Source organism: Pagrus pagrus, assembly GCF_965226575.1.
Source record: "Pagrus pagrus genome assembly, chromosome: 8".
In the NCBI taxonomy this organism is placed as follows: Eukaryota; Metazoa; Chordata; class Actinopteri; order Spariformes; family Sparidae; genus Pagrus; species Pagrus pagrus.
Window position 1 is genome coordinate 13,821,777 of NC_140192.1, and position 11,228 is coordinate 13,833,004.

An 11,228-nucleotide genomic window follows, 5' to 3' on the forward strand; every position below is an offset into this window, starting at 1 on the left:
TTTAGTGAGGCGCTAATTTGCATTTTTTTAGTCCCTGGGCAGGAGCCATCTGGATGAGGATATTTGTTATTTTCTCTTTGCCAGTATCCACGATATAATGGCTATGCTTGCTTGCTAATTAAATCAGTATCATGTTATCACATGGGTCGATGCAAAATGTATGATAGTCAATTGAGAGAGCCAGGTAACCCTGGCACTAAAGCATGCCACAGAATCTGTTAACTGCAGATGTCTGTCACAGTTATGTTAAAAGCACTAATGCCGCAATATGTTGCTTTCCATCAATATAAGTGTCAGTTATGCTTGGCCTGTGGCCATCACTAATTATTCTCCTACTTTTAGATGTCCGTTGGGCTCTTCATTTATTTATTTCATGTGACACATGCACGACGCATGACTATTAAATTCCTACACACATCCTTGGTTATTGTTTAATGAATCCCTTAAAGCCCCTTGAACAGACACAGGATCCATTTATGTGAAGTGGGATTATTGTGGGTAATAGCGCATATAATGACTTGCCATTCATATGAGGAGAGTGGGCAATGTGTTTCCATTGTGAAACTATTTCAAACCAAGCGTGCATTGATTTTGCACAGACTACTGGGTTTAGAGGGAAATTCCAGCAATTGTGGTTGCCTGATTGTTTCTGTGTTGCTTGTTTAGGGTGAACAGGGAGATGACAGCAAGGCAGAAGGTCCTACAGGTCCCCAAGGTGACAGAGTGAGTTTCTTACATGTACCATTTTTTTTATGTTTTGTTAGTCAGCAGTAAGCTGGATTTTTCTACTAATTTGTTTCCATATGTACCCAGGGTCCTCCTGGAGACCGAGGAGAGAGAGGAGAGCCAGGTGACCCTGGACATATTGTAAGTGAAATAAAAATTTAAAAAAATGACATGTTGCTTGCTTTTGTTTTCAGATATAGTGTTGAACAGGTTCAAGTGATGTTTTGTACACTGAAAAGCAGAACATGTTTTCCAGGGTCAAATAGGTTTTGATGGAAAGAGAGGTGAAGCTGGTGCCCCAGGGCTTCCTGTAAGTTTCTAATTTATGCCTCTCAAAATGTAAAATTCATATATATACTGTATATATAGACACTGTGCCCAAACACAGTCAGTGTAATTCAAATCAAACAGTAATAATCATTTTAGGGACATCCTGGGCCAAGGGGACAACCAGGACCGAAAGGATCCAAAGGTGATCAAGTAAGGACATAAATAATAGTGGCATGTTTTTTTTGTAAGAGAAAACCCAGTTACCTCATGCATTATTATTGGATTGCATTTTCCATCACACAACCATGTCAGAACTGTGGAACATGACTCTTTCTGTTCCAGGGTCAGAGAGGAAAATCAGGGCAGAGAGGCACATCTGGGACCAAAGGACCACCAGTGAGTTGGATACATTTCTTGTCTTACATAACTCACAGTCCAGCTACATGTTACTATTTAAAGCCAATGTAAACGCTGATGTAAACATTACTAATTGTCTTTTCTAAGGGTCCAGAGGGTCCTCCTGGCCCACGGGGAGTTGTGGGCAGGGAGGGACTGGAGGGCCCGTCTGGCATCGATGGACTGCTGGGCAAAGATGGAACTCAAGGGGTCAAGGTGAGGACACTGATTGTGGTAGATCTTTAAAATGAATGAAAATAAAACAGTTCTTAATATTATTCACCAACTATGTCCTGTGTTTAGGGGGAGCAAGGAGAGGATGGAGGAGAGGGTTTAATTGGCAAACCTGGGCAACAGGGTAACACTGGTGTGACTGGGCTTCCAGGAAGTCAAGGCTCCTTTGGACCAAAGGTGAGAATGACAGATGGACATTGTTTATCTTAATTTCAGCTGCTTGAGTTAAGAGTGCAACGTTTTGATCTTATTCACAAAGAACCATAATGTTAAGTTATGGCACAATCCTTTTTATAGATCACAGTGCAGGGAGTTTTATTGCCAATATGAAGTGGAAATTGCCAACTCAGCCTTAATCTGCCATTGTTGCCTCACTTGGCACCATAATGCTGCCTTTGTATTAGGAGTGTGTTGTGATCTCAAAGGCCAAGCTCTGCACAAAGTCTTTAACAGCATTTCTCAAAAGACCTCATACTGTTGGGAAGTTACTGTTGCAAATATTAATGAGTTGGCACAGTCTTAATTTGCATGGCCTTGCCAATATTACATCGAGTTTATATAGACATGATGGCGAGAAACACAGAGGCCTTATTTATTCAACCTGTGGTGTTAAGCAACTGATATCATGGTGCCCATTGCTAGGCAATAAAGTTTCATTCTGACTGGATCATAATGATTTTTTATTCATTTATCAAATTGGACAGTTTAATATAAATGGAAGTGCCCATCAATGGGAAGTATGTGAGGGATCACGAGTTTGTCGCTGCACAAGCGGCTTCTCCTTATTGTCCAGGTGTCTGCGCAGTGGTTATCGGTTGGTATTTGAGAAGGATGTGCATGTGTTATCGAGGGCTTGTCTGTTCTTCAGGGTGAGAGGGGTCTTCCCGGCCAAACTGGCGCACCAGGAAAAAAAGGCTCAGTTGGCGGAATGGGATTACCAGGAAAACAAGGAGACTCCGGACCCAAAGGACAACCAGTGAGCACTGATTTGTCAAATAACATGAAGTTGTTTTCCATGACATATACTTTGCTTGTTCAGTAATGATACTTTCACTTCTCTCTGTTCATCAGGGGGATACTGGTGAACAAGGATTTCCAGGGGTGTTTGGTCTGTTTGGACCAAAGGTATGTGATCTCAAGAAGCTCCACTCACAACCAAAATGATGACCTATAAAGTTTTAGTTTTCCATTCTGAGTGGAGTTCTTTCTCTGTCAGACTAGAGATATGATAAGGCTGTGAGACAGTTAGATGACCTTAAAAGTAATGTTGGGGTTTAACTCACCTTTTGGTTGATGTACTTTTATGAATTTTGAACGTCTAAAATTCTCCGGAGGTGCATTACATTATATTGTCTTGAGTAAAAATTGGTATGAAAGCTGTTAGGTATTACTGTAACATGCCCCAGGATGACATCTGCTACAACATAAGTCTTCTTTACTTCCAGCACTGCTGCTCGATAGATTATTGCCAGCTGAAGAAACAGAACAGGCTTTACTGGAGTCTCACTCTTTAATTTAAAACCTTGAGAGTGATGTTGGATATTTTCCTACTGTGGGAGTTCAACAGGAGTGTGAAGCAGATGAGCTTTGTGTTGGGGTTCAGTATCGTTTATAATGTTTGTTCAAACTAAATGAGGAAGGATATTTAGAGTAGTCGTCAGATAGAAGTGCAGAAGTAAAGGCTCTGAAACAATATGTGGAAACTTGCCCTGGAGTGATGTTTAATGTCTGTAATAACATCACGCAACAATATTGACCTTATTCCAAACAAGAGGAGAGATAAAGCTGCTTGTCTGAGTTTCTGATAAAACTTTTCCACATCCTCAGAATTGTTGTGTTTATCCAGCACATGCCGACACTAAGTTATGGGGCTATTATAATACACGTAGCCAGAACATTTACTGGCAAACAGTTTATTTTCAAGCAGTTTTACAACGTGAATATACAAATAGAGACTGTTTTGTATGATTAAGGAACATTTCACCATATAATCATCTATGACACAAACCATTTTCTGAGGGGGATATCTTGGAAATTGTGTAGAGGTCTTTTAGAACAGGGGTACCTGGGTGGAGGTGCGGTGGGATGAGTTAGTGGTAATCACCCCTAAGACATGATCAACATGATCAAATGACAGATTTTAGATAGATAGATAGATAGATAGATAGATAGATAGATAGATAGATTTTGTCTTTCAAGGTTGAAGCTGAAAATTAGTTGTTTCCCATAGAGACCGACACTGTGTCCTAATTCCACATGCTCTTTGTTCACTCTTGAAAAGTGACACAATTCAGGACAGACTTTTTCTGTCTGTATTCTCAGTAAACCCACTTGAATTCTGTGTGAGCTGACCCTTCTTCCTAAAAATGCAATGCACACAGGAAATAAAGAACCTACTCCCAGCTGCAGTCAATTAAAATTAATTTAAATACGTGAATTACAAATGGTGTACAGTAGAAACACCTCAAATAACAGATAATGTGTTTAAACTTTGAGGAAAGTGCTTTCTCTTTGTAAATTTTACTTGGCAGTCCAAACATATATTTTGACAGACATCAATCATAATATTGCATTATTTACTTTTAGTACAAAATGGAAAACAGATTCTGTACACGAACTGCATAAATGGCACACTGCAACAATAAGTCGCATAAAGTACAGACTGTAATCAGCATGTAGTCTGAAAACAGGAGGTTTATAGTTTTAGTGCCACCACCTAGAGTTACTGCAGCTTAAGACCTTTCAGGTGTTTAAGCATTTAACACAGTGGTTGCCAGTTGTAAATTGCAGAGAAATGCTCTGTTTATACTTCTGTATATACTTGTCGCCAATAGAGGTCAACAAAGGTCATCGATTACCTCACGCTAGTTTATCCTTTAAACTCACCATACCTTATCCACCGTGATAAAGAACAAGCATCTGTGTCTCACCAGGGACCCCCAGGAGACATTGGCCCAGCAGGGATACAGGGACCAAAAGGACCACGAGGTTTGATGGTAAGCTTAAAATTAATGGTAGTTTGGTATCTCTGTGCAGTCTTTCAGCCAATGCAAGTGCACTGAACTCTCACAAACTGCACACTTCCAGTGAAAAATAAGCAGTGCTCCAACAGATGCTCCATCATATACTGTATGTCTCCAGTCGCTTACATGTCTCCGCTTTCCAGGGTATGGAGGGAGCTTTGGGCCCCGTTGGCATCATCGGCCCCAGCGGTCATCCTGTATGTACCTCATATCTCATCCAATCTGCCAAGCTTTATGTGACTTCTCGCTGCTTTCAGCAGTGATGGAATGATCCTCTGTCTTCTTTCTCTCCATCAGGGACCCCAGGGTGACAAAGGAAGTCGTGGGGAGACGGTGCGTGGCGCTGTTTTGATGAATCCTTTTCTGTCTGTACTGTGAGCACAGAATAGGATACTTAGTATGGAGACAGCACACCACTCAGCCTCCTTTTGCCCTTAGCACTTTTCATTTCCTATTGTGCTCCGCTGTTTGTTGTTACACTCACAGTGACACTTAGCTGCTGTGGAATTCCTGTCAGGGTGATAAATGTTGGCTGCATGCTCATCTCAAGCTTTTTTAAGAGGTTTGTTGAGTGCTCGTACACAGGCATAATTCACAATTCACTCTTAAAACCCCAACACTAATGTGTGGGTTTGCTTGCTTGGGAATAGGATTTGCTGTGTAGAAATAAGATTTCTGGGTGTAGGCTTGCAAAGAAGCAGGAGGGTAAGCCAATGTATAGCAGATAAAGACTCTATTGAATTGGCAGCACAAATACGTTGTTACACTGCACCTGATTCTTAAACTCATTCTCCTATTGTTGGATTGTCTGCTTATGAATATTGATTTCTTCTTCTTTCATCTCAAACAGGGGCTGCAGGGACCAAGGGTGAGTAGTCATTCAGTTCTGTAGCTTAATTATTCTATGCACTAGAAGAAATGAACAAACTACTATCATCCACTATAAAGGCCAACTTCTAAATAATTTGAAAGCTAATGCGATTATGCAATTTTTCAGGGCTCTCCTGGCCCTCATGGACCACCTGGACCACCAGTAAGTTTTTCATCTTGTGCATTTTGTGTATTTCAATGTAGATTTGAGTGTCTTAACTAGAGGAAAACATTCTGCATCAGATGTGTGCTTAGATGAAAGGAGTTCTTTGTATATTTTACTGAAATGTGCAGCTGACTTAGATACGTCTGATTTGCAGTCTTTTACAGTGACAGACTCGTGTTTTGACTCTTCTGTGTCCTCATGAGTGTCAAATTGTACGAAGGGAAATAGCAACACATACACAGAAGTGATGAAATGTCACTTTTCCTGTTGAAAAGTTTCACTTGTTTCCAAATTACTTTTTTATGCATTTTAAAAAGTTAATGAATAATGAATCAAGAAACTGCATTTAGACATAAGTTATGTTGCTCAACTAGGATCAAAATATGGTTACTTGATCAATAAATCTGTCAAGCCTAATTATTAGAATAAGCTGATCTGCACTGAACACAAGCAAGATTACATATGTTACACCTTTGGCAGTTTCTTCCAGTTGGTATTAATCCTGAAAATGGTCTCCTGGTGGATCTGATGACACTTGAGGGAGTCACACTGAGTGTGTTTCTCGTAATTGAGATCCCAAAGTTGCATATAAAGGACAACAAAGTAGATTTAGCTGTGGGCACAGCATACAGCATGCTGGAAAATAATCTGAGAAAGAAGAAAAAGTCATTTGTGACTCTACACCCAAGCTAAACTGTGAGCATATCAAGTGTGTAATTTAGAGAATAATCTAACTAGTTATAGCCGTGCTTGTTTTCCACTGTGATCTGACTCAAATAGCTGTTAGCCAGCGGCTCTTCTTTTCTGCATTTGACATGCCTCATTTCCTGTGCGTTCATGCCTCATTTCCTGTGCGTTCATGATTGTTTCTTTGCATATCTGCATCTTGTGTGAGGATGGCAGAACCCACCACCGAGAGTGGAGATTAGGTTTTACAGAAATGCTTCCTGAACACTAATACACTACACTACAAAAGTGCTCACAAGATAAAACAACCAAAGTGTGTCAGTATAATACAGACGTCTTTCATTGTTTTTCAGGGTCTCCCCACACCTGCCCTCTCACTTGTGAGTATTTTTGTCGTTATTGTCAATTCAGGGTTTTGGGAACGATGATGTGTTAGTGTACAAAGTGGAAAGTAAAAATGACCGTGGTTGTGGTTTCCTCATTGTCTTGCTGTCTTCTTTGTAGACAAATGAGGCTCTTGGTGCCGCCTTTCAAGTCATTATCGATTCCCATGCTGCACAAAGGCCAGAGGTTAGTTTTGAGGGAAATTATGCTCGCTGCAAGGAATTACCGTTGATTGATGTGAGCCTAATGGTCTTTATTATTGTGAGTCTGTATAAACTTGGAGAATAAGTTAGAGATACAATTAAAGTCCATGAAAAAAAAGTTACTTGATCTAATAGGATACAATTTTTATAGAAATTACATTTATAATCATGCCATTATTTATGTCTAATCATCAGAGGATGGACCTGCCCATGTTAGACCAGGGCACAGAGATCCTCAAGACCTTGCAGCATCTCAGCACTCTGATCCAAAGTCTTAAGAACCCGCTAGGAACCCGCGACAACCCTGCACGAATCTGCCGAGACCTCTACAACTGTGAACAGAGGATGTACGATGGTGAGGAGACAATATAACTGCTTGGTCACTTGCAGAGTAGCTTTGAGGACAAGAACGTAGAAGTTGCTGCTCCAACACTTGACAGTGCGATTCTTCGGAGGGTGAGATGATGGATTTCCATTTCTCACACTTCCGTGTTGGATAGCCGCGTCACCACCACAAGTTACTGACACCTACATTGTTACTATAGCAACCAATGCAGAGAGGTCGGTGATGTCTGGACACAGAAATCCGATCAGATAACTTACAAATAATGTCTGATTTGACAAACACATTTTCTTTGACACTTCTTTTTCTGCTGCTGCTCTGACAGGCACTTACTGGATCGACCCAAACCTCGGCTGTGCTGCTGACACTATTGAGGTGACGTGCAACTTCACCGGTGGAGGACAGACTTGCCTGAAACCTATCACAGTGTCCAAGGTTCAGATCACTTCTATTTTAAGCAATTTAATCCAACCAGACAAAACGCCCAATGAGCTTTTAACTCTTATCACTAAGGAGCAGACAAGATCGCTTTGGGAGCTTACTGTGTAGACAGTAGATGGATATCAAATCCCAGATTGCATGTGTGCATGTGAGAAATGTTCTCTGTTGTCTTTCTTAAACAGTAGAAAAGCTAAGGGTTAAATGTTGTTCGTGTGATAAATGAAGGCGCAGAGCTGTTCAATTTCTGGCTCAAAACCGTAAACCTTAGCTCTTTTTCAAAAAATAATTCTCACAATGAATCTTAAGACTTTCCCTTTCGTCCTGCTGGCATCATCAAAGGCACACTCGCTTGGCAAGAAAACCTTGTGAATCCTCAGTTTTTCTTCACATTTCTTTGTTTTGTTTTGTTTTGTTTTGTTTTGTTTTGTTTTGTTTTACTTCAGCCATGAGATATTATGACAAAATATCACCGCACACACACAAACACAAATACAGACAGACTCATTGCCTGCATTAACTGTAACTGAAACACTGGGGGCAGACAGTCATACAATATGTGCACAATATGTGATCCAGATGTAACTCATTCTAATAAATAACAGGACTGGAGTCTGTTATCAGCTCCTAGATTGATTGTGCTTAAGTTCTTCTATTACAAAGACTAATAGTTGCCGACATGTAGGAATGTTTATGAGCAAACGGTCATTGACACGATCATAATTTCTGAAAGTAATGATTTTTTGAGAAACACTAATTCTTCATCTTGTCAAATCAACTTATCAAAACTTTACTTTATAATCCACTCTATAGTTGGAGATAGGAGTGGGTCGCATCCAGATGAACTTCATCCACCTATTGAGCACCGAGGCGGTGCAGCACATCACCATTCACTGCCTCAACACACCTGTGTGGGCAGCAGGGCCGTCCCTGCAGCCTTCATACGGGGCTGTGAGCTTCAAAGCCTGGACAGGAGAGAAGATTCAGGCAGGTGACCTCCTGGAGCCACTCATACCCAGGGACGACTGCTGGGTATGAACTGCTACTTCTCTGGCCTGAATCCAAAGTAGAAATTCTTACTGAGAGTTAGACGAGAAGATTAGAAGTATCCACAAGTCATACTTTAGTAAAAGACATTGTGTTAAAATGTTAAAATGTGTTGAAAGTCGTCCATATGAATAGTACTTCAGTGAAAGTCCTTAAGTAGCTGATATTAAATGTACTTCAGTCTCAAAAATACAAGTAAAGCTAAAAAACACATTTGGGCGTATATACTGTGCACTATGGGTCGACTGATTATCGACCTGTCTAATCAGCAAAAGTACATTATCTGTACCAAGAAACTTGTTTCAGCTAAGAACCCGCTCAACCCTCGGAGTTACGTGCTGTGACTTGTTTCTTGGCCAGGCGTAAGGACTTTGTGCAGTCTTGCATATAAGTCCTTGTAAAACCACAATGTTGTTTTTGCTTTTCTGTTTTTGCACAAATTAAACAAAGATGTTAATTATGCATCAGTAGGCGGATTATTAAACCTGGGAGTGAACCAGGCTAGCTGTGTTCTCTGCTATTAGTATTTATTACTTACTAGTATTTATGCTAAGCTAAGCACCTTTTTGTGCTAGCTCCCTAATTAGACAAACACACACATACACAAATTCTCACTTACCTCTTGTTGTATCTGGCCACGCAGATTGGTTTGGTTTCATTAGTCCAGGTTTTGAGACACCGGTTTGTAATATTTCTGCCTCCAATCGATGACCCTTTCATGTTCTTAAGTCTTCCTCATCCTCAACTCATGTGACATCATTTAACCCTCACTTTCAGATCAAAGATGGCCGCTGGCATCAGACCCACTTTATCTTCCAGACCCAGGACCCAAACTTACTCCCCATCGTGGATGTGTACAACCTACCGACCACAGAACCCGGTGCACGCTATCACCTTGAGGTTGGACCCGTGTGCTTCTTATAGCACCCTGTGGAGGGGCTGGGAATACTCCTCAAAGGAGTTACTGCATGGAGGAGTGTGGATGGGAGGGAGACTAAAGCTTCTGTGGTTTCCAGATCAACAGACCCTGGCTCTCAATTCTCCCTCCACAAAATATGCTTGGACTGCAGGAACAGGAGGGGGCACCAGAGTGAGAAGGCCCGTTGAAAATGCAGAGACTTCTAGCACTAATCAGCCTATGGAAAACAATAAGCTTCTTTTTCAGAGACTTGTTTGTGTGACACAAGACCTGAAGGCCGCTTTTGAGAGGAAGTAGTATGAACGTCTCATTCTGTCATCTCTCGGACCATGCTGTATCATATTTTCTTCACGGTCTGATACCTAAAAGGTTTTTTTTTTTTCAAGAGGTCTGTACAGAGACATGGAGCAGTTACATCTGCAAATGCAATAATTCCTATTTTAATGTTTAAGTATTATTTATACATGTATATGTACTGTATATTGTAATATAAAGTGCAATAGTTATTGTTCCACAGCCTTTAGGCATATACAGTATCAACATCATATCACTCATTCAGGTATACGGTGTGCCTCAGACACACAGGCGTACTTTCTCCAGGTAAGTCTTTTTGAGCCTCTAATAACTGTCCAGTGCTGAGAGAACCCACGTTTATACAGATGTCTTCACACAAACAACTGCTGTGTGGTACGGTCCATGTCAGCGTGGACCGAGAAAAGTGTGTCAATATGCTACCTCGTACCGCACCTCTCATCTAGCAGCAAGCAAGATGTTACCTGATATAATCCGAGATGACAGAGAGGTGACACCTGGTGCTGCAACAGTTGACACGCGAACGATAACGTCTTGTCAGCTCTCAGCAAAGCTATGTCCTTATGAAGAAAAGGGAAGATTGTAAAATATACACGCAGGCCAAATTCATTAAATTATATTTTCAAGGTGGTATTTTAACGTTTTCGATACTCTTTGTACTATCTGACACTGAGTCTGAAACTATAAGTTAATTATTTTTTTTTATCTCTCAAAATGTAAATGTCAGTAATTATGCAACCTTTATTATCTACAGTGGATTCTATTTAAATTGTATTTAAATTCTGACAAGCTTTCAAGTACAAAACCAGGCATCAGTCATGTTTTATCACTTTTTTTTTTTTCATTTGGAGCTTTAAGGATTCTTCAGTCTGTGTTTGTTTTTAATTGGAAAATCAACTGTATTTCTAGGACATCTCCATCCTTTTTTTCTTCTCTATAACTGTTCACTCAAAGGTGCAGCAATGAAGGTTGGTCCCGCCAATCTAAAAACTCAGAGGATTTCTTACAATACACAACACTAAACCACAAATGGTACATGAGCTCACAGTGTTTGGTCTGTACAGACGTTTCATGCTGCGTGAATGAAGTCTAGCGACTCAACAGGTAATTCAATAAATGTCTGAAACCTTTGTTGATAAGCAGCTTTCAAATTTTTTTTCCATCAAAGAAAACTTCAAGCAAAGCGAGAAAATAAAACGCATTTAAACTG

At 40.5% G+C, this 11,228-nt stretch overlaps 1 protein-coding gene across 1 annotated transcript in view; it reads left to right on the forward strand.

Annotated features, from left to right (window-relative positions):
• col27a1b (collagen, type XXVII, alpha 1b) overlaps positions 1 to 11,149 on the forward strand; it is a 67,639-nt gene extending 56,490 nt beyond the window's left edge. Inside the window, exons 42-61 of the mRNA XM_084359392.1 lie at positions 667 to 723; positions 814 to 867; positions 983 to 1,036; positions 1,153 to 1,206; positions 1,339 to 1,392; positions 1,501 to 1,608; positions 1,696 to 1,803; positions 2,495 to 2,602; positions 2,698 to 2,751; positions 4,560 to 4,622; positions 4,793 to 4,846; positions 4,947 to 4,982; positions 5,500 to 5,517; positions 5,647 to 5,682; positions 6,726 to 6,752; positions 6,877 to 6,942; positions 7,155 to 7,314; positions 7,628 to 7,737; positions 8,554 to 8,772; positions 9,565 to 11,149. Coding sequence (XP_084215518.1) covers positions 667 to 723; positions 814 to 867; positions 983 to 1,036; positions 1,153 to 1,206; positions 1,339 to 1,392; positions 1,501 to 1,608; positions 1,696 to 1,803; positions 2,495 to 2,602; positions 2,698 to 2,751; positions 4,560 to 4,622; positions 4,793 to 4,846; positions 4,947 to 4,982; positions 5,500 to 5,517; positions 5,647 to 5,682; positions 6,726 to 6,752; positions 6,877 to 6,942; positions 7,155 to 7,314; positions 7,628 to 7,737; positions 8,554 to 8,772; positions 9,565 to 9,711 — 1,587 coding nt within the window. The 3' untranslated portion in view covers positions 9,712 to 11,149. The remainder of the gene's footprint in view (positions 1 to 666; positions 724 to 813; positions 868 to 982; positions 1,037 to 1,152; positions 1,207 to 1,338; positions 1,393 to 1,500; positions 1,609 to 1,695; positions 1,804 to 2,494; positions 2,603 to 2,697; positions 2,752 to 4,559; positions 4,623 to 4,792; positions 4,847 to 4,946; positions 4,983 to 5,499; positions 5,518 to 5,646; positions 5,683 to 6,725; positions 6,753 to 6,876; positions 6,943 to 7,154; positions 7,315 to 7,627; positions 7,738 to 8,553; positions 8,773 to 9,564) is intronic.
• Positions 11,150 to 11,228: the final 79 nt, after the last annotated feature.